At 40.3% G+C, this 22063-nt stretch overlaps 5 protein-coding genes, 3 long non-coding RNA genes and 1 other non-coding gene across 14 annotated transcripts; 5 read left to right on the top strand and 4 right to left on the bottom strand.

Annotated features, from left to right (window-relative positions):
• Positions 1-190: 190 nt before the first annotated feature.
• lncRNA:CR45743 (long non-coding RNA:CR45743) lies at positions 191-784 on the bottom strand. Its single transcript, NR_124797.1, has one exon. It is a non-coding gene; the product is annotated as a long non-coding RNA:CR45743 (long non-coding RNA).
• Positions 785-6961: 6177 nt separating this feature from the next.
• On the top strand, positions 6962-7351 carry lncRNA:CR44516 (long non-coding RNA:CR44516). The gene has a single exon (NR_124796.1). It is a non-coding gene; the product is annotated as a long non-coding RNA:CR44516 (long non-coding RNA).
• A 934-nt stretch (positions 7352-8285) lies between these two features.
• Positions 8286-9233, bottom strand: lncRNA:CR44515 (long non-coding RNA:CR44515). 3 transcript variants are annotated; one of them, NR_124793.1, is made up of 2 exons: positions 9170-9233; positions 8450-9048 (listed from the first exon to the last, which is right to left on the bottom strand). It is a non-coding gene; the product is annotated as a long non-coding RNA:CR44515 (long non-coding RNA). The 3 variants fall into 3 exon arrangements; NR_124795.1 differs by lacking the exon at positions 9170-9233 and having other exon boundaries at positions 8450-8814; positions 8878-9048; NR_124794.1 differs by lacking the exon at positions 9170-9233 and having other exon boundaries at positions 8286-9048.
• Positions 9234-10589: 1356 nt separating this feature from the next.
• On the top strand, positions 10590-11257 carry Pfdn4 (Prefoldin 4). The gene is made up of 2 exons (NM_139704.2): positions 10590-10698; positions 10824-11257. The coding sequence occupies exons 1-2, from the start codon at positions 10654-10656 to the stop codon at positions 11193-11195; spliced, it is 417 nt and encodes a 138-aa protein (NP_647961.1). The 5' UTR covers positions 10590-10653; the 3' UTR covers positions 11196-11257.
• Membrin lies at positions 11217-12143 on the bottom strand. Its single transcript, NM_139703.4, has 2 exons — positions 11863-12143; positions 11217-11793 (listed from the first exon to the last, which is right to left on the bottom strand). Exons 1-2 carry the CDS (start codon positions 11997-11999, stop codon positions 11280-11282), a joined length of 651 nt encoding a protein of 216 aa, NP_647960.1. The 5' UTR covers positions 12000-12143; the 3' UTR covers positions 11217-11279.
• A 229-nt stretch (positions 12144-12372) lies between these two features.
• On the top strand, positions 12373-15714 carry Uev1A (Ubiquitin-conjugating enzyme variant 1A). Of its 3 annotated transcripts, none has more exons than NM_139702.4 (4): positions 12373-12469; positions 13513-13655; positions 14389-14514; positions 14583-15412. In NM_139702.4, the coding sequence occupies exons 1-4, from the start codon at positions 12442-12444 to the stop codon at positions 14721-14723; spliced, it is 438 nt and encodes a 145-aa protein (NP_647959.1). In that variant the 5' UTR covers positions 12373-12441; the 3' UTR covers positions 14724-15412. The 3 variants fall into 3 exon arrangements, with proteins under 3 accessions (NP_647959.1, NP_001286940.1, NP_729062.1); NM_001300011.1 differs by having other exon boundaries at positions 12416-12469; positions 14583-15448; NM_168117.3 differs by lacking the exon at positions 12373-12469 and adding an exon at positions 13037-13244 and having other exon boundaries at positions 14583-15714.
• An 85-nt stretch (positions 15715-15799) lies between these two features.
• Positions 15800-18387, bottom strand: Cyt-c1 (Cytochrome c1). 2 transcript variants are annotated; one of them, NM_139701.2, is made up of 6 exons: positions 18187-18387; positions 17859-17906; positions 17573-17721; positions 16973-17105; positions 16610-16903; positions 15800-16495 (listed from the first exon to the last, which is right to left on the bottom strand). In NM_139701.2, exons 1-6 carry the CDS (start codon positions 18256-18258, stop codon positions 16268-16270), a joined length of 924 nt encoding a protein of 307 aa, NP_647958.1. In that variant the 5' UTR covers positions 18259-18387; the 3' UTR covers positions 15800-16267. The 2 variants fall into 2 exon arrangements, with proteins under 2 accessions (NP_647958.1, NP_001246637.1); NM_001259708.2 differs by having other exon boundaries at positions 16176-16495.
• Positions 18388-19205: 818 nt separating this feature from the next.
• On the top strand, positions 19206-21734 carry Klp64D (Kinesin-like protein at 64D). The gene has a single exon (NM_079210.3). It carries the CDS (start codon positions 19344-19346, stop codon positions 21375-21377), a length of 2034 nt encoding a protein of 677 aa, NP_523934.1. The 5' UTR covers positions 19206-19343; the 3' UTR covers positions 21378-21734.
• A 129-nt stretch (positions 21735-21863) lies between these two features.
• tRNA:Val-TAC-1-2 (transfer RNA:Valine-TAC 1-2) lies at positions 21864-21936 on the top strand. The gene has a single exon. It is a non-coding gene; the product is annotated as a tRNA-Val (tRNA).
• The last annotated feature ends 127 nt before the right edge of the window (positions 21937-22063 follow it).

Here is a 22063-nt window from a genome sequence, read left to right as displayed (position 1 = left end):
GCGCAGCAAATCAATTGCATAATTAAATTAGGTAATGGGGTCAAACTTTTTCTGAATTTTTTAGAATAAATATACCGTGCTTATGAAGTGGGAAGATTTTTTGTATTATTCGAAGGATTTTCGTTTTAAATTTCATATATGCAAGTTGTTAAAAATATTTTTTCATTTTGTCTCAACTACAAAATAGCTTGCAGCGGGCGGAGAAGCAATGAGTGAGTCAATTTTGGCCACAAACGAACTACAAAATATCCATTAAGATAACAAGTTTTTCAGTAGTTGTAACACAGTTTTCCTTCCTTCTACTCCTTCATATTTTTCATTTTTTTTTTTTTTTTTTTTTTGTATCTTTGCCTTTTACCGGGTGCCTTCTTGTCAGCGCTCACATAAAAACACAAAAGTCCTCGTCCTGGGCGCAATGTTTTTTTGGCTCCTTGCCAAAGTGCCGCTCTTAGGCATTTCTTTTCCTTTCCTCCTTTAGCCTTGTATTTGTTTGTTTGCGAAATGGGAAAGGACTTGGACCGCCTTCTAGGCTGAAAAGCCACAACAACAGAGCAGCAAGTCGAGGCAAATCAATTACAACATGTAGTGAGAATCTGTAAAGCGCAACGAAAACATGTTGCCCCGAAAAGTTGTCAACATTTTTCATTTAATGTCCTTGCTCATTAGTAGTGACCGAAGCAAAGACAAAAACCAGAAAGCAGTGGTCCATGTTCGATGGGCGGGCATAAGGTTGAAAAACCAAGTGAGTTTTCCGAAATACACGCTTTTTGCCGACTACACGAGTGATTGAAAAAGTTTGCGAGACATATGGGTTTTGCTTCGGTTTCGGTTTAATCCGTACAATTTGAGCTATTTATCCACGCGCGCTATAAGATGCAATTTGGTTGCCACACTTCGTCGACTGTGACAATTAAATTGTTTTGGCTTTGTTTGAGCAGCAAATTGTGCAACAAAACTTTGGCGGTTGCCAACAAAAATAAACAGCCAAAAGAAAGTGGCAGCGCAGCGTGGAAAGTGGAAACCTGCAGGAGCCGTGGCATAATTAACAAAAGAGCTCAGCGGGGCGAATAATTTTGCCCGCTTTGCCAGCATGCAGCTGCACTGAGAAAAAAATAGAATAATATGGGTTATATATTGAGGCATTTTTAATGCAATGCATTAAGCTATTAAATAACTCAATTACAAAAATTCTTGATGCAGAAAGTGTAAAAAACGGCCAAATTGAGATGGAATCTCTTTTGCAAGAATTTTTGTTTTAGTGTGCAAATTTTTTGCTACTCATTTAAAGTTGTTTATATATTGTTATTTTTAAGCAATCAATTTTTTCTATAAAATTTAAGTACTTTATGAAATACATTTTGGTTAACCTGCAGTCATAGCTTGATTCCTTGTTTCTCTGGTATAAAAGTAAATTAATTAACGCTTTTAATATGAGCAGTTCCAAATGTTTCTTGATTTAAGGATATGCATAGCATACAAATTTAAATATTTTTATCCGTGTTTTAAGGAAATGATGCGCCCCTTTTCCAGCAACTCTGTGCTTGGCCAAAACCCAAAAGTTTCCCCGCAAAGCCAAACTAAAGTAGTTTCCCTTAAGACGGCGCCGGGCAAGATCGGGTCGAGATTGGACAGGGCTAAATGGGGTAGCAGGAGAAGCAGGAGGAGCATATGCTTTGGGGCTTGTGTCAAAGTGTGAAAAACTTTATGCGTCTTAATTAAATTTTATATACAGCACAGGGAACGAATTATGCGCCAAAATATTGCAACAGCTCCCGCAGAAATCCCTCAACTCCTCGGCGAGGGCAACTTTTCAAAAGTGACAGCTGCATCGGCGGGCTGGGGTAGTGAAAAGAGGTTGAAGGTCTGCCCGCTACTACTTGACTTTAAGCCAAGCAATTAGTGAAAACTTAGGGGATAATTGAGTGCCTGATTATCAAGCTGCTCACTTTGCGTTTTTATCATTACCTTGTGGGATCATTTTTACGGCCAGTTGAAGGAAAGTGAGTTGCTCACGAGAGGGAAATTTTTACTATATGCTTTTCAAATATTTTAAGAATTTCTCACACCACTACTAACTACATATATAGCCACATAAATATTGCACAATCTGCTATGTGAAAATAATAAAAATAATAATCTTACTTTCAATTATGAGCGCACCACTTTCCTTTGCACACGAAATTCAATTATCTCCACTTGTATCTCATATTCAATATTTACCTCCGCTAATTAACTTTCTTCGTGTGCCAAATGAACAAAGCAAATTCGGAGGGAAGAATTCGAGGTATTTCTGGTTGGTTTCTCATTATAATTCCGAGCATATACAGACGAAGGAATGTGTGTGACACACATTTGGGGAGCAGGCTGAGATTTGGGTGGAAAAAAATAACCCAGACACGTGGCCAATTTCAAGTGTCACAGCACGGATTCTCTTTCGTTTGTCTGATGAGTTGGAAACGCAAAGAATATACTCGGTTTTCGAGAAAGTATACACGTCCTTTTTCCCAGAAAATTTACGGTAAAGGAACAAAATTAAATCTTGAAATTATAGCAATATTAATGAAAAGGTTTCAAAGTTTTCACAAGTAAATATTCATCATCTGAATTTCCTAGGAAATATTTTAAAATATATTTTCCCATAGTTCATAGTTAGTTAGTTAAAGGTTCATAGATAATAAATAATTTCAGGACACGAATGGCCGTAATTGAGCTGCATTCATGTGTTCATGTTTAATTTAATGTATCTGCCATTGTTTTTTGCCCGATTCACTTCTGCTGTAAATAATTCCCAAAACAAGTTGTAAACTTTAATGGCATTTTGTTGCACATTTTTTTTTTTTTTTTTGCTTTTTTGCCCTTTTCGATTAGCTCACTTGTTTTGCCCTCATAATAGTTGACAACTGTAATTTATGATACTTTTTTTGCTGTGCTGGCGGTTTGGCCAGTTGCCAAACTAGTTTTTCCATATTCCATTTTTATTATCAACTCGGCAGGTGAATATAAAAGGTTAAAAGTTAGTTATGAAATTGTTAACTAATGTACGAAAGTATTAGGCGCAGAAATATCATTCAAGGGGTAATAAATAGTGTAGCTTAAATGTTTAAATAATTGTAGCAACTATTTTCGACAGAAGTCAGACACTGATAAAGAAAAGTAGACAATGAAGAGCTATATTAATACGCATTATGTACATTGCTCAAAAGTTTAAAATCGATCAATTGTCGTTTATTCGCTTCTTTTCATCTGTGAAAGTTTCTTCGCCTTGGAAAATTCCCTTTTCCGCCTGTTTCCCTCCTGTTTTTCCAGCAACATTCTGTCTAGCTGCTGGCACCGGAAGTCGCCTAGAAGCAAACCGGAAAGCAAAAAAAAAAAAGCCGGGGAAAATCGAAAGTTTTGATTTATAATCGGACAAGTTTAGAGCTGCCTTCAATTCAGCGCAGTTGCATTTCTCGGCTTTTCCCAGCTCGCCCATTGACTTGGAATCGAATTTGTCATGGCTGATGAATGGAAATGGAAAACTTTTTATGTATTATTTAATTTATTTACAATATCCGCTCGCTATTTGTGCGTTTGTCAGGTGTTCAGGTGCTGAATGCAGGCATTTCATTCAAAATGACCGAACAAAATGGCCTTTCTTAGGCCCAATAAATTTCAATTAAAATGTCAACAATTTGCGGAGTATCGACAAGATATAAATGTATATATTGGCTGGTGAGGATTTATCGCTGCCATTTGCTTATTGACAGCTGGGGAAAGTGAGCGTGACATGATGGAAAGTAATCTAATGGAGAGCATAGACCAGCTGACTCAGGTAATTCATCATAAATATGCTCAGCACAAATATAGCCCACCTACACCTGTGGCTGTCGTCGCTGGAAGTCATCAATCTTCTGAAAGGGAAGTTGGCTTCCTCTTTTTATTTGGCGAGAAGGAGAAGAATTTAAATAAATTATATTGTCAGGATGTTGATGACTGCGTCGTTGAGTTGTTAACTAAACTTTAGCCAACGATTGGAATGAATGAAAAATGTTGGAACTAAATGGATTTAAATATGCCTTTGGCTATAAATTATTTTCAAAATGTATCAATTTCCAGTTAAATATTTCTTTGTCTATAAATTACAATAAATTATGGGACTATTTTCTTTATTATTTGGTTTTAGCTTAAACGTTTATTAAGTGCTAATTTATTGTACATCAACTATTTGGATTTTCAAGTAAAATCACACAACATTAATCAGCTTAATTCTTTGGAAGCTTCTATTTTTGTTATGCTTAAAGCTCCAAAAGGCCTGAAAACAGTGGTTTTTCACTGTGGTTTTCCGGCCTTTGCGCATAAAATAACAGGCAAAGGAAATCTGTCACTGTGACGACCGAGCACTTTTGATAAGCCTCAAAAAGGGCCAAGAGCAGTTGAGAGGGTTCAAAATGGAGCAAGAGCTGGCTAAAAAAATTCCAAATAAAAATGGGGAAACCCCCGAAATGTTTGCAATTGAAAAACGCTAAAGGGAGCATCCAAAGTGGTTAGTTTTGCGTTCTCCGGTTGATGAGTGCGTTCACTTGATTGCCGCTTACTAACTTCCATATACACTCCCATTTCCACTCCCATTTCCATTCCCACATTTCCACTCCCATTTCCACTCCCATTTTCACTGCCATATCCATTCCCCTAAAATCCAAATCCTCAACCAACTTGAAACGAGAACTAATGACACAAAGCGCACTAATTCGGTGGGCAATTGTGGGTACTACCCACTCAACTTCCGATCAGGATCACTATTTCCTGTCCCCCCGGACGACAAGCGAATTATTGTAATCCACTTGAAATTCATTGGAAGCACAAAACGAAAAACGAAAAATGTGAACAGTGAGTGCAATTATCGAGGATTTCCTGGCTTGGAGAATGGCTGGAAATCTTGTAAATCACTCAAGAGACAGAAATTGCAACAAATTGAACAAGACAGCAATGGAGAAATTGACTGAACCTGATGAAGTTGACAACTTAATTTCTTTCTATTTTATGCTAATTTCAAACAGACTAAGGCAAATGTAATGAAACTCTAAATAAAAAAGAAAATAAATATTATAGTAAATGGTAGATATTTGTCAAAACACTGTTGCTAACAATAATTCCTCTGTCTAAAAAGCAGCAATCAACGAACTTTTAAACGAACTTTTGAAAATCTTTGTCAAATCTCTTTCTTAAACTATCACAAGACTTGTCACTTGGCTCTGTTAATGAAAATGTTTTGCAAGTAAATACAAAAGTTTTAGCAACATTGACTAGTGTACGTAAGAAACTTAGTTCGCAATGTCCAAAAGTCACGAAGATGCCATTTCATAAATGTGCAATAAAAAGGTTTATGCTTACATTAAGATATAGAATATTCAAATAAAACGAAAGTCCAACCAGTCCAGCAACTTTTGCCAACTCGAAATGCGTCTCGTGGGCATTCAGCAGATACAAGTAGCCAACAGATACAAGATACAAAATGGAACCTAAGCTGACGACTTGACCACCAATGGGAATACGAAATTCGAAATGGTAAAACAAAAGCTGCAAATCCGTAATGATAATTCCACGATTATGTTGTGCGCTTATGGCAAAGTTTTTGTCTTCTCGCTGCGGAGATGTTGCTGTGGTCTATGGACTGGGGTAAAAACTGTCGGGCAACTGAGCAAATATTGTCCAAAGGACAATATTTATCTTTTGCCTACGCTTAACACGTATACGCCCCCATGGTAATTGCTGCATAATAAACAAGAATCTGAATCTCTGCCCCATTGTTATTTGCATTGTCATTTGCGGAACAAAAGCATTCTGTTCTTCTGCCTGAGGGTTTAACTAATAAATACAGCCAGAGAGCGATGGATATGTAGTGCGAATATAGCCATATATATCCATTGTCAAATACCAGGCAAATGGTCCATGTTCATGTTAAGTCAACAATAAACCAAAAACTGAATGTAAATTCGATGGCAGATTAAATGCATGCTCAGATACATTCTAAACATAAAAACGTTGGATATGGTAAATGTTTTTTTTTTTCGCTGGCAAGCAAGTGTGTTCAATTTGATTAAAATTTTAATAATCAACAGCATTACAAATAAATCAATAGAATACTATAAACTCATAGCATCATATTCTGATGCTCAATTTGAATTTTGATTTAAATTCCGCTGAGCATTTTGATTGAGCTGCAGTTGGGATTACTACAGCTTTTGCCCATTTTTCGGGAACTCCACTCGATGGCTGCATTTTTTGCGCATTGATTTAGACGCGCCGACCTTTGGCGCAGTCTCTCAAAATTGCCCAAAATTACTCGCACGTAAAACAATAAATTTTCATAATATCCCGGGTAGCCCAGACGTGTGCCACGCCCCAAAAGCGCCAACGCCCACATAAGGAATGGATGCTGGCCACGTGTAAAGTGCAAAATTGCACCATCAGCGAAATGGGCCAAGTCGGAACATCAGCCACAGACACACACACAAGCTGCGGAATGGGTTAACGAATATATGTATGCATGTATATGTACATATATGTATGTATGTGTGTATGGTTATAGCCATGGCTAAAGGCTCACGGATGGGCTGGGAAATGGGCTTGGCCAGCCAAAGATTAGCGTTATTTGTATGCAAAGCAGCAGGCCAGAGGCAGAAACATTGCAGGCCAGTGTCACCATCCAAAATGCCATTTTCAAAAGTCGAGCTCAGGAGCGACGTTAGGATGGTGGATTTCGGATACAGGAAGACGACTCCTGTTCCAGCGAACACAACGAGAAACGTGTTTCAATTTTTATGACATTTCAATGCAGTCGATGTCAGCGAAACGGGTTGAAAAACATCGGGCGGACATCGGAGAGCTCGTTACGATTTTGACAATTCATATTTTTGGCCCGGGGGCAACAAAATTTGTATACACATTTGCCCCGAACATATCTCAAACATATTTCTGGACAGTTCAATTCAATTGTAAAATTGATCGAAAAATAATAAAAAAAAAAAAAAACGAATATAGAAGATACAAAGGTAGAGAAGGTGGATTGCGCATACGCCATGTGGTATGCGATGGCTGAAGTTCAGCCAGGAAAATACCTTTTATTTGCATTTCAAAGGCATGGCGTTGTGGAGTTCACCTAGCACTCACTCATTATTTATGAATTGAACAGCACAAAATGCTACAGTGAGAGTGATAACCACCATGTATTATTTATGAGACTTCAGCAGTTTCCCCCAATTTCTGTTTTTCCAGGCAGCTCCTTTTTGTGTGGCCCGCCAAGAACATTTATTTTCCGCTGGTTGTGCACATAATGTTGGGGCATTAAAAACAAAACCGCTTATAATTAACCAAAAACTCAATTAAGTGCAGTCACCAGAGCAACAATGGAGATGCAGAAAGTTGGGGTAAAATTTAAGAAACTGCTTTAAATGTAACAAAATAATTAATAATACTATTTCTATGAAGTTACAAAGAAGTTATTTCATTTCCTTGACATTATTTTTCTGACTTGCAGCTTTGTATTTTCTTACTTATTTCAATTGCACTTCAAAGTTAGCAAAACTTTCCAACCTAATGACCATACCATATTCGATCAACTTTACCCTCATTATAAGCACATTAGCCAAGTGTCGCTTATTCCACTTGGCCTATCAGTCATCAGGGTTAATCATATATGTGTAGCTGCCATTATTATTCATTTTCGTTCTACTTATGCCACCTGTCGAGGATCCACTAACAAAACTCGAGTTCCGCCTCATCAGAAGGGACAACCTCTAAGTGAGGCCATAAATCCAGCTGAAGCCTCTCATCGGGGAAACGTGACTCTCATGTGGAGATACAATGAGTGTCTACATATATGAAATGGGTCCGTAGTCTGCTGCTGGCTTGATAAATTAACGCATTAAAGCCATAGCTGAGCTTCCACCACCAAGAGGCGGCTTTTAATAACACAAATTGCAATCGAATCCGAAAAAGTCAAGAGGAACGAAAACGGAATGCGAAATGAGAGCCGATATATGTTAACTCGATTTTCATGGCGTTGGCTCATTCGAACGGGCCAACTTAAAGCATATATGTGTTGTTTTTTTTTTTTTGTACCCAAATTCCCATTAAAACATAAACAATTTCTGTTGTAGACATCGGCTCTCCGGGGAGATTGAGGCAAACCACAAATAGCAGCTGGAAATAAACAAAAGTTGGCATATCTCAACTATAGAATAAAAGGCCAATGACGCAGTCAAGTGCATATGCTGACAAAAAAGTTTATAGAAGCTGTATTTTTTATATATATAATAATATAATATAAATATATATGTATATATATAATATATTTAAAGAAGTGTGTTTCTCTTACATTTCTTAATGTTTCTTTTCTTTGTATATATGATATATTTTTAAATGAAACATAAATTTCATTTTTCTGAGTGCAAGGACCAAACTACAGGATAACTACAACTGACTGCCTGGATCAAACAGCATTTACCGAACCGAATTGTCCTCGTGCGCACCTGTGTGCAATGAAATCGAAATCAAAGCACATTCATCCTGCAAAATGGACAAACAATGAAATAGTTGGGCAAATGTAAATACCAACTGCAAGCAGTCGAAATACATCAATAGCCCAGCAGAGCAAAGTTTAACTATCTATTTTTTTTTTTTGCGAGAAAGAAGGTAGTCATACTTCAACTGCCGGTCGCCAATTGCTGCCAAGTTTTCCACTCGATGGAGATTGGGAAAAGAGGCAAAATCCACAGGAGTCGCAGAAAGGGAGGGGAGGCAGCGGAGCCCGCAGGAGGTGACCGACATGTGTGCCTGGTTTAGTGGAAAACTGATTGACGCCATGTCCTTTGATTTCCCTCGTGTTTCAGGACTCACGCACTGGAGGAGAATGGCCGAAGGATGCGGGACGTAGCGAGTCCTTTTTGCAAGAATCCTGTCCATATGTGGGCATCACTTGATGACCCGAATGTGGGTCAATGGGAAAGGATTCCATCGAAGGCAGCAATGGAAATGCAAACCAAAGGTGTAACCATTTTCGGTGCAAATCTAAAAATGAATTCGATTAACTTTACGTAGAATAAATATATAACTAAACAAGCTTCAAGCAAGAATCATTGAAATAATGCAAACAAATTCGTATTCAATCCTTTTATCATTCATTACATACTTTGCAACGAATATAATATACCCTTTTACTTTGCGATAAAAGGGTATAATAAATTGCAGCAACTTCGTTCGAAATGTTTGCTTAAAGGAAATCTCAAGGATAATCTGATTGCGATGCTAAAGCAATAAGCTGATGAAGTTTTCCATACACAAGTTCGTTACCTAGGATAAAACTCAAAGGACAACTTGTTGCAGCAAACATCGTTTTTGCATGGCGCAATTGCAATTGATGCGATGCAAATGCAATAAATTAGACATCAATTTGCAGCAAAAATGTCCATATTATATATATTATTATAGATCTCCCCCCCCCCTTTTGTTGCAATTATTTGCCTAAAACCGAAATTATTTCAATTTGTGAACTGACAATGTCCATACGGACTTTCGGCGGAAAAGCGAAAGGATAAGCGGAGTCATCGTCAGGATATTAACACTATCACTTCCTGCACTTTCCCACTACCTCGATGGCTAATCTCGAGTTTGTGTCTAATTGCATTTGCATATTTTGATAATATTCGAAAAGGGGAAATGAAAGTGGCAAATGCATTCGCCATTCGAAATACTCAGTTTAATGCGGATTCAAAGGGAATGGAAAATAAGGGTGGAGGCGGGTGTTAGTGAAATTTAATTGCATCGTGCGAAGAAATCCCGTTTAATTACGGCGATTAACTGTAATAATTTATTAGTTTTTGCTTAATTTGTGACATGTGCAAACAATTAGTGATTCAATCGCATGGCCAAAAAGGAAGCAATAATAACTTTGACTAATTAGCTGTGTGCGGTAGGCTTAATTCGTGGCGAAAATAATATGGCTGAATCACAGAAACAATTAATACGCTTTTTTTATTCGTTCGTTAAGTTTTGTAGTGCCACATACTAAAGAGTAGGAAAAAAAAACGTTGATAAGTAATTACTCTCATTGAATTTGCATTATTTGTTAATACTTTACTAATTTAAAAAAAAATTAAAGGAAGTTAGATTTTACCTATTTATAAAATAGTTCGATTTAAATGTAAGCATAGGACATATAATTTTAGCAAATTTTTTTTGTTTTTAAAAAGTAACTGCACTTGAAAATGTTTTTACACAGGATATGTACATTTTAAATGTACTCCACTGTAAGATTACACAAAATCATTTTTTTTACACGTTACTTACACTGTTAAGTGACAAAATTAAAGGTAGCAAATATCTAAATTATTAACCCTACTTATTAAATATTTTATATATTTTATATTCAACATAGTCATAAAAAATTAAACATAACTATTTAAATAAATATAAGTGCTGAAGATATAACAATAAATTGCTAAAGCGGAATCACTTCTGTAAAATAGCCTAACGCCTCGTTCTCTCTGTTAACTGCTCTCCGTTTGTCAACACTAAAATGTTAAACAAATAAAATTTTTTGCGAAGCACCGAAAACAGCAACTGTTTGTAAAATATCATAAATTATTTATTAAATTAATTAAAACCAACGGGAAAATGGCAGCAAAAGTAGCGAGCGGCACGAACAAAGTGTTCCAGAACGTGAGTATGGGTGAATCATCAAAGGACAGCTGACTAAGATGAAAAGTAACCTCACTTTGTCATGGTTTTTTCTGTGCATCTGCTCAATTGAAATTTATGATATATATTTTAAATCGCATTTTCAGCACGATGACGTGCACATCTCCTTCGAGGATCAGCAGCGGATCAACCGCTTTGCGAAGCACAACGCCCGCATGGATGACTTCAAAGCGGAGCTGGAAACGAAGCGCAATGAGCTGAAGAGCTTGGAGGAGGCGCTGGAGGAGATTGAGCTGTTCGACGAGGACGAGGACATACCGTTCCTGGTTGGCGAGGTGTTCCTCTCGCACAAGCTGGAGAAAACACAGGACATGCTGAAGGAGACCAAGGAGCAGGTGCTCAAGGAGATCGCCGGCGTGGAGGCCAAGGCGAAGGTTATCAAGGCGGAAATGGACGAGCTGAAGGCTCATCTGTACCAGCGGTTCGGCAGCAATATCTCACTGGAGGCCGAGGATTAATCCACAATTGATCAATTGTTAATTTAACATTTTACAAAATAGAGTACATTTAATTTAAACTCAACTAAACGCGATGTCTTCAGATTAGAGCACTAGGAAATAGATGATCAGGGCGATGATAAGCAAGGTGACCACCACTCCTCCGATGAATATCCGACGATCCTCGACCAGCCGGCGTTCAATAAGTTTCATCGTGTGATTGGACAGACCCAGTGTGCTGCCTATCGCCTGGATTCTCTTGTGCGCTCCGCCCAGCGTCATTCTCTGCGAGATCAGGCTCTCGAGAATGCCGCTGCCCGAGGCAATCATGTCGTCCACACCCCGATGGGCGTTACCCAGCTGCGTATGATGCTGCAGTTCGTAGTCCAATTGCAGGCGCGTTTCCTCCGGCTGCGCGCTGTTTGCCGTGAATCTGTGATTCAGCAGCTGTTCCCTCTCGGAGATCTCCTGCATCCGTCGCTGTCTTCGTTCCCGCGCCGTCTGCAGTGATGTCTGCAGGTGTCTCAGGTCATATTTCAGCTGATCCACACGAAGTTTGGAGCTTTGTCGCTGCGAAGGTGGCACCTTATACAACAGCACATCCAACCGATCGCAGTTTCTAAACACAAAAGATTTATTTAATAATACAAACTCCTCTTGGGATAATATATATCATTGTAGAACTCACGCGTTCGCCTGGGTAATCTTCAATTGAATGCCGTTTTCCACGTCAAGCGATTCCTGGGCACTGAGCTGACTCAGTCGCTGGAAATCGCGCTCGATGTCCTTTACCACATTGTTGGTTTGGTGGTACAAGCTCTCCATGTCGTTACACCTATTGATTCCGCATTAATTTATGGGCCCGAGAATATTCGCAAATTAATATTTAATCGGTTGCAATTGGTTTGTTTTTAAAAAAGCTGACGCGTTAACATTGGACAGAGTGTCATGTTAGTTAACAGCACTGATAGCAGAGCAGCTGGCTGCCGTTTTTGGTATGACCATATATTATGACAAACTTATCAGCTAATGCAACTATTAAATTTCCTTTTTATTTTCAGAGAATATGCTATATATTGTTAAATAATGATTTTTAATTAGTGACCAAATATTGCACTTGACGGCGCTGTTAAGTGTTACCACTGTTAACGGTGTAAAAATCAGAGTTGTTAAGCAAGCCAAGCAAAACCTAAACCGCACTGGTCACATCGCACTGGAAACGCGTTAGCACACTTTTACGGTATTTTAGCACTTAGCATTAACCACAATGGCGAATACATCAAGTACCGGCGTTGGTAAGAAATAAAATTGATAAATTAGCAATTTGGCAGCTTAAAAATGCGATCCCCGCACGCCCGGAGTTGTTGGCCATCCGTTTTCTGCATTTCCCGCTGACCGGCGGCGATTTTTCCGCCGCTACGGACCCGACAAGCGGACCGCAATGTGATTGTGTGTGTGGTGCAAAACGGGCAAAAAGAAGACGAAAGCAAGGGCGAAAGACGAAAGCCGATAAAAGCGAAATGGGCGAATGGAAATTTATTTTCGCCAGCGGACCACGCTGCTCTTGCAATTTTCCTTGGCCGCGTTTGGCGTTGGAAAAACTCCGTTGCAATTGGGCTTCGTGACTTGACATTTTCCGAAATATCATCCCCGCTCCTTCCTCACTATGTGGCTCTCGCTCGCTCGCTCGCGCACGCTCTTCTTCTTGCCTTCATACTTAAAGTTTTTTCTTTATTTTCCTTATTTTTTGCACACTTGCGTTTTTGCAAGCTGCCTTGTCTTTTCTAATTAAATTAGCTGCCATTTACATTTGCCTGGATTGTTTTTGCAAATGCAGAAATTATGCTTTCGCCCCGCCCCCGCCGACACACCCTCCCCCCGCGCCCATCGTGCTTAATATCTGCGCTTCGCATTTTTTTTTTTTGACTTGTGTTCTCTGCACGAAAATGCGTACAAAGTCACACGGCCGAAAACAAAAACAACACGAGAAGCAGAGCGCAAAACAACAACAACACGTACCCATATGACCCCACACTGAGAGGAAAAGTCGCCGAAATATCACCGAAAATGGTTTATACCATAGAAAATGTGTAGAACAGTCCTTACTAGTTTGTTTCTAAATAGATAAAACTGTCGTTTATAATTATATATATGTATCTTATCTGTACGAGCCCGTGATTATAATTATTTAGAAAGCTAAGTACTTTCTTGCCCCGCCAACCAGAAAATTAAAAACAAGCTGACATTTAACTTAATGACTATATTTAAAGATTTAAGTTTTTCAGTGAAAATGCATTATGTCATCGAGTTCTCACCTCTTTGCCGTTTCACATTGCAGTGGTGCCACGGAATTTCCGCTTACTGGAGGAGCTGGATCAGGGCCAGAAGGGCGTGGGCGATGGCACCATATCGTGGGGCCTGGAGAACGACGACGACATGACGCTCACCTACTGGATCGGCATGATCATCGGTCCGCCTAGAGTAAGTTTCCATATCGATTGGACTTTCCTCGCTACGTCACCAGATAAGCCCGGTTTATTAGGCAATTCTGTAGGATTATTGACATCTTATCGCTTAGATTGCGCAGACCATTCAGTTTGGATAGCACCTTGTATCTTTGAAGGCAGTTTATCTCTTCAGTGCGATGGAATTTGATAATATTTGCATTTCATTAGCACCGCTGATGCAACTCATTGTGAGTGTGGGTTTCAAAAGTCATTGGCTTCATTAGCTTCTTATGTGGTAAATATGAATATAAAATGTACCTCTGCTAGATTTTAATCTTATATGAAAACTACAAGCTGCAATCTGGGATTATTGCTAGAAAATATAGGTATAGAAACGCTCGTGCTAATTTATTCTTATTTTATTCACAAGAAAATATTCCACTTTACATGCATTTATTGGGGAAAACAAGGCTCTAGCCTTGAATTACTAGCAAGGAAAGCGGCGGAAAACTAAATTTGCATTTAATTTTTGTATAGTCTAGAAGTGTTGCGCGCGCCGCCGCATGAATCATTGAGGAGTTTGGGTGGCAGGGTCTTCTAACAGAGCCCCAACTTGGTTTAGTTGCATTGGCAACTAAAGTGGAGAAGCGGTGGACTAAGGGGAATGGGAGCGCCTGACTCATCGACACTCTGGCCGCAAGTGCACAGAGTATTGAATCATTCAAGAATCATTTAAAGCTAATGGCAAACTCTTGTGTTTATTACAGACACCATTCGAGAATCGAATGTATTCACTAAAGATCGAGTGCGGCGAACGCTATCCGGATGAGCCACCAACGCTCCGGTTTATAACTAAAGTAAACATTAACTGCATTAATCAGAACAATGGCGTGGTAAGTGCAAGCAATCGAATGTGGCATATAAACAACGACGAATGCTAATATATTTGAATTTGCAACAGGTTGATCATAGATCAGTTCAGATGTTGGCCAGATGGAGTCGCGAGTACAATATAAAAACGATGCTGCAGGAAATCCGTAGGATTATGACCATGAAAGAGAACCTGAAGCTGGCACAGCCGCCAGAAGGTAGCTGTTTTTAGTCGACAACATCCGTTAGCAACACCAGCAGCAGCTGCAACAGCATCGAATGCAACGCGAGCGGGAGCAGCATCCACACCCAGTAAGAGCCGGAAAACGAACCACCATCATCAGTCCAAAAGTCCAAGACCAAGGTGGCCACACGTGCGTGGAATTAAAAAGAGATTGTGTGGCGGCTGCTCCGCCGAGTTGCCATCGGTGGCAGCGTATGCTTATTAATGAACGTAATAAAGATCGAGTGCGGTTATTGTGGCAAGAACAACAACCAAATGCAAGCTATATACTATAAGTAAAGGGAACAGCAGCGAAAAATGCGATAGGAGCGTCACTATGAAGAGGTCGTCGTCGTCCCTTCCGTCATGAACTATGTCATCGTGTTTGGTTACCTTACTCTTCTTACTACTTCAACTTCAGTCCCCAAACAAAACGAAACGAAAATATGAGAACTTCTTTTGAATAAGAAATAAAACAGCAGCAAAAGAAACAAGTTAAATGCCTGAATGTTTCAGATTCAAAACTTCAAATCGAAAATTCGTAAACTAATCGAACAGAAAAGTAATGCATAACAATGATAACGATTAATCAAGATCACAGCGTGAGATCCGAGCGTAATTATTGTTTTTTTTTGCCTAAACTAAAAATTTATTAATTATATACATAAAGCAAAATATATATTAATTTAAATAAAACCAACATGTCGAACACAATTTTTGTAGACGGCGCCAGTACGAACGTTTTTTTTTTTTGTTTATCATTGATGAAGCGATTTTGTAGTTGATTTTATATTCTATTCTTTCGAAAATCTTCCTCCCGAATCGCTTGGGACGAGGGACGCGATTTATAATCATTGAATTGTGGAAATTATAGATATATATATATATATATAGAAACACACACACACTAAGCCGATGAGCAAATCGAGCGGACAGAACGATGAACGATGATTAAAATAATACTTTAATTTAAGCTTCTAAATAAAACAATTAATCCAATAAAACGTAGTGTATCCATGTAATCTAGTGGGGTTACTTAAAAACTTATAAACAAAACAAAATCAAGTAACAAATTGAAACATTTTGATGTCCCGCCTAGAAATGATTTTCCAACCAACCATCATTTCCGTTTATTTGTCAATTGTTTATTGTTTTAAATACATAATTGATTTATCGATTCTATACACAATCAATGTCACATTATCCATCAATCATTTCGCTAGGCTCCTGTAGTCTTTGTAGCCTCAATCCCCCGCTCATTGAATCTTCCGATCCGATCTTTGTTTGGTTACCATCAGTAGGTTACCAAGGATGTTTTAGATTTAGCTATTTAGTTTTATTTTGAATCGTTTGGTTGGCTGGCTCTCGCATATTGGGATAGTATTTGTGTTTATATTTTTCAGCGGAGAGAACATTGACTTGGTGGTTGCGGATGTTGCTTGTTCACTTGTGTGTGGTTTTGGTTTTTGCTTAAAATTGATTTATCTTTATTAGTCGGTAAAGCCGCGATAACACTGCATTTCTTCACACCATCAAAATCAAATTCAAACATTCTACTTCTCCTTGGGCACGAACACAATCTTCCGCGACTTGAGCGACGACCACTTGTGCCGCTTAATGTAATACGAGATGACGGTCAGGAAGCCAAGGATGCCAATCACCTTGATCAGCAGCTGCTTGCGATCGTCGTGCTCCGGCTCGGAAGTCCACTTCAGGAAAGTGGCCACGTCCTTGGCCAGCTGGCTCTGCGTCGGCGGTGTGCCGTCCTCGTACTCGATGACCTGGAAAGGGGATAATCATTAAAGATTGCAATCGTGTTCTCTTATATCGTTTTCAAATCATTAGTTTCTTTCTGAGAAGGAAAATATAGAACTAGTATTTGATCAGCCACCCACCTCGTTGTACAAAACCTGCGCCATGGAAATGGCACCGCCCGGGAAGTACGGGTTGAAGTACTGACCCTCGCGCAGCACCACTCCGGCAGGAGCATCATGGTAGCCCGTGAGCAGCGAGAAGATGTAATCCTCTCCGCCCTTGCGGGCCGACACGATGTAGCTCAGATCCGGAGGATAAGCACCGTTGTTGGCAGCACGGGCCGCCTCCTCGTTGGGATACGGCGATGGGAAGTAGTCCGACAGCTTGCCAGGACGAGTGTAGTAGTTGCCGGTATCATCGGGACCGTCCTTGACCTGTAACGGGGACATTCAAATCAATTAGGAAACATTTAGATCTAGAAATCTAAAAATTCGAATACCCACCGTGATCTGCTCGGCTTCAGCCTTAGCCTCGGCTTCGGTGTGGGTGACACCAACCAGATTGCGGTAGGCAATGTATTGCATCGAGTGGCAGGCGGAGCACACCTGCTTGTACACCTCGTAGCCGCGACGAACGCTGAAAGTAGGAATTGAGATGATGTTACTAACTGGATAGCAGGGTCAGTGGGCAAATGCCATCTTATATGCAGATACTACAAAACATTCTTTAATATCTTTAATTTTAACTAAAATCCCCATTTAACAATCCATTAATCTTCTATGTTCTGCTAGTTGCTGTTCTGATTAGCTTTTATGAGCAAAGTATTGTTGTTAATCTATAGTTGTTATCAGTTTTTAAAGATTACAGAAGATTTGCCGGGAAAATTGGCTACGTTTTCTAAATTGAATATGATATTTGTATTGGCGAGTTTGAGATAAAATAAAATACTTCAAACAAAATCTCTCTAATCATTAAAGAACTCTTTTTGAAATTTGACAGCAATCTAAACCAATTCACTAGAAATGCACTTAGTTAGCTCCACCACAGATGGAAATGCCCAGTTCCCGACCACTGATCAGTTTAACCGCCGTTTTTTGGATTACCTCTGGTGGTCCAAAGCGTCGAAGAGGCCCTTGTGGTTCCAGAGTTGCGCGGGGGAGTGCACCTCGCCGCCAGATGCCTGCACGGACTGCTCCAGGGCGTAGATAAGGGCGCCCACTCCGCCGGTGATTGCTCCCAAGGCGCCGATCAGCTGTTCGTGATGCACACACACGCACATACAGCCGCACACAGTCACCGAGAAGCAAACGCGTTTTGAGGTTAGGTCCGATCGGGTATTATGAAATGCGAAGTGGGGGAATATGTGAGATTCCTGACTAGCTGACTTACCTTCTTGTTGCCACTGGCCCAGCTGCCGGCGGAGGAGAGGTTCTTCGCCTGCAAAAAGAACGGATGTCATTTAGTTTGGATGTTCGGCCAAGGAGAGTAAGAATTTTTGCACGGAGTTACATAATTGGATTGTTCGGTTCGTATCCGAGTTCATTTAATCCCATTGGAATTGCGGATACCACTCACTGTGCCACCTAGAGTGCACCATTGGTCCTTGTATTTTATGTTTTACGGTATTATTTCATGTTTTTCTCCATCGGACACACGACTCCTTCAAGGTGCTGCGGTGGCTGTTGAAAAACTTGCATCCGCCGTTCACGATCTTTACCTGCTGCAGGCTGAGTGCTGGCGCGGATTTCAGCAATCTCAAGCCATGGAATCTTCGCAATGTCGCTGCCATGGTGGCCGGAGTTTTAATTTCTGCGTCGTCTGGTCGTTTAAGGAAACTCTGCGGGCAGCCAATCGCCAATCGAATCAATCTTTCAGTACCACTGCCACAACGTCTTCCTCTTCTTCGCTGCTCTCTCGCGGAGGTGGTGGTGGGCAACTCGCTCGTTTGCCAGCGAATCGGAATCGGCGGGGGCGATATTTTGGTATTTTTAAACAGATATTTTAATTTTATTTTATTATTATTTTTTTATTTACTGTATGATATTTATTTATAATATGATATTAATGTATGTATAATTTAAATAATACATTTAAAATATCACTTTTTATTTTTTTCTTTTTTAATAAATATTTGTTACACAGTGTACCTTAATTGCTTTTAGTGTTTTTTTTTTCTTTCATGTTCTTTATTATATCTTCGAATTTACGGTTTTCCAACTTGTTGATTCAAAATACTTCATAATCTAATTGGAACTACTTGTTGACATTAAGTTGGATTTTTTGATTTTTTAGAAACCACTTGATGATTTCATAAGATAAGTTGACAGAACAGCTCTAAAAACAGCTGCCTTAGCCTTAGCCAAATTTTTGGTTGCTGTTATGTAATTTTTCATGTTTCACTGCGCTGTTATCACAAAAAAAGATTTTAATTTTTATTATTGAATTCTTTTCGAAATATCTATAAAATTCTTAAAAGCCTTGAAAAAGGATTTTCAAAAAGTAAAAATAAGTACAATTATCGCAGTTCACAAAATAACCTTCGATTGCTTATATCACAGGTCAATATTATAATTTTATTTTTATTTTTGCTAATTGTTTTTATATATATATTATTTAAAAAAAAATATATAAAATTATTTTGTCTCACTGATGAATAGATTTTTCCGCTGGTCTGGCATCCTTCTCGCCCGTTTTTCGCACACTTATCGATAACAGCTGACCACCCGTTAATGATTCGCCAACAAAAAAAACCTAGCAACGCATAAACAAATGCGAGAAAAAACCCCCTTTATTGATTTCCACTAAGTGCGGTCAGCGCAAATAGTGGTTAATAGCTTTCACTAGACGAGGAATAAAGCCAGGACGTAGATCGCCATGCCGCAGGAGGAGGCAAATGCGGGAACAACGGCCCAACTCGATGACGAAATCGAGAATGTGCGTGTGGTGGTGCGAACGCGACCCATGGACAAAAATGAGTTGTCCGCGGGAGCGCTAAGTGCGATTTCGGTGGATAAGATCAACCGGGCCATTACGGTGATGAAACCGAATGCCACCGCCAATGAACCGCCGAAAACGTACTACTTCGACAATGTATTCGATGGTGGCTCCAATCAAATGGATCTCTATGTGGACACCGCTCGTCCGATTGTGGACAAGGTGCTGGAGGGCTATAATGGCACCATCTTGGCCTACGGACAAACGGGCACCGGCAAGACGTATACCATGTCGGGGAATCCGGATTCGCCGCAAACAAAGGGCATCATTCCGAATGCATTTGCGCACATCTTTGGTCACATTGCTAAGGCCAAGGAGAATCAGAAGTTCCTGGTGCGCGTCAGCTACATGGAGATCTATAACGAAGAGGTGCGGGATCTACTGGGCAAGGATGTGGGCAAGAGCCTGGAGGTCAAGGAGCGACCGGACATCGGTGTCTTTGTTAAGGATCTCAGTGGCTATGTGGTGCACAACGCCGATGATCTGGAGAACATCATGCGTTTGGGTAACAAAAATCGTGCCGTGGGAGCCACCAAAATGAACCAGGAGAGCTCCCGCTCCCATGCCATTTTCTCCATTACTGTGGAGAGAAGTGAGCTGGGCGAAGGTGATGTCCAGCACGTAAGGATGGGTAAACTACAGCTGGTGGATCTCGCCGGCTCCGAAAGGCAGTCGAAGACCCAGGCCAGTGGACAGAGACTTAAAGAGGCCACCAAGATTAATCTTTCGCTATCGGTGCTGGGAAATGTGATCAGTGCTTTGGTGGATGGAAAAAGCACCCACATACCGTATCGGAACTCCAAGTTAACTCGACTTCTGCAGGACTCCCTCGGTGGTAACTCCAAGACCGTCATGTGTGCCACCATTAGTCCAGCGGATAGCAATTATATGGAAACTATATCCACACTTCGCTATGCTAGTCGTGCTAAGAATATCCAAAATCGCATGCACATCAATGAGGAACCCAAGGATGCTTTGCTTCGTCACTTTCAGGAGGAGATTGCCCGACTTCGCAAGCAATTGGAGGAGGGCGACAGCTTGGAGGAGGAGCCACCGAGCTCCGAAGAGGAGGAGGATACAGCAGATGACGAACTGGAGGCACCACTGGAGATCGAATTGGAATCATCAACGATCCAGGCTGTGGAGAAAAAACCCAAGAAGAAGCGCGAGAAAACCGATGCCGAAAAGGAGGAACTGGCCAAGCGCAAAAACGAGCATCAGAAGGAAATCGAGCATGCTAAGACGGAGCAGGAAACACTTCGCAATAAACTAGTCTCATTGGAAGGTAAAATTCTCGTTGGCGGCGAGAATCTGCTGGAGAAAGCCCAGACGCAAGAGCTGCTGCTAGAGCAATCCATTGCGGAGCTGGAACAACATGAAAAGTCCGAGGAGGCGCTGAAGCAAACTCTACAGCAAAAGGCCACCGAAAGGATTGACATTGAGGAGCGTTACTCCACGCTTCAAGATGCCAGCACTGGCATTACCAAGAAGATACACCGGGTGATGCAGATGCTGATGGGCGTGAAATCGGAGCTGGCGGATCAGCAGCAGGAGCACCAGCGCGAAAAGGAGGGCATATACGAGAATATCAGGAGCCTATCCAGGGAATTGGCCTTATGTGAGCTGGTATTAAATTCCTATGTGCCCAAGGAGTACCAATCGATGATTAATCAGTATACGCACTGGAACGAGGACATCGGCGAGTGGCAGCTGAAGTGTGTGGCCTACACGGGTAACAATATGAGGAAACACATCTCGGCGCACAAGACGAGTGGCAAGGAGCCAGATTTCCTCGATCTCTCACATGTCTATCTCAGCTACAACACCGATGGCGTGTCCAATCCAATGCGCTCCAAATCCGCCAGGCCGCGAACCTCGGGTGTGCCCAGACCGACGACTGCCAGGCGATATTGAAGCTAGTGTTGGAAGGACAATCGACTGCTAGTCCAGCTGCATGTCCTCGGCGGTCTGCGCGTCCAATTTTGGTTTCTGCTCCTGCTAATCTTGATTTTCTACAGCCTCAGATTCATTTGCTCAGCGAATTTCCTTTTTGTTAGACCTTAGTTTTTGTTGATTTATTGCTTAGGACATACTTTTTAGGTTGAACAACGGTGCAATATATTTACTACTGTGTTTGTAATTTTACTTTCTAACTTATATTTATTTTATAATACTTACAACTAAGTAGTAACAAGATTTTACCCGATTAGGCACAAATATATAACTATTGTGTGCTCTTGGCTTTTAAATAAAAATATGATACTCACACGTAATTATTTTATATTCTTACTTCAAGGAATTATGCGTAATTTCTTTTTATTTTTTAGCAGCTTGAAAGCATGCTTTAAATTTTCCGGGCTTGCTGAAGAAAACTGAAATTTGGCCGACCTACTCATAACAGGTTCCATAGTGTAGCGGTTATCACGTCTGCTTTACACGCAGAAGGTCTCCGGTTCGATCCCGGATGGAACCACGTTGACAAAAGTATATATTTTTTTAAATTCATTATATGTTTATTAATTTTTATTACGACAGAAAACATAAATTCAAGTTTTTTATTCCCACAAAATACTAAATAATACTTAAGTAAAAACAACTGA

This window comes from Drosophila melanogaster, chromosome 3L (assembly GCF_000001215.4).
Source record: "Drosophila melanogaster chromosome 3L".
In the NCBI taxonomy this organism is placed as follows: Eukaryota; Metazoa; Arthropoda; class Insecta; order Diptera; family Drosophilidae; genus Drosophila; species Drosophila melanogaster.
Note: the sequence above shows the minus strand (reverse complement) of the source record. Positions and strands in the feature narration are given on the sequence as shown.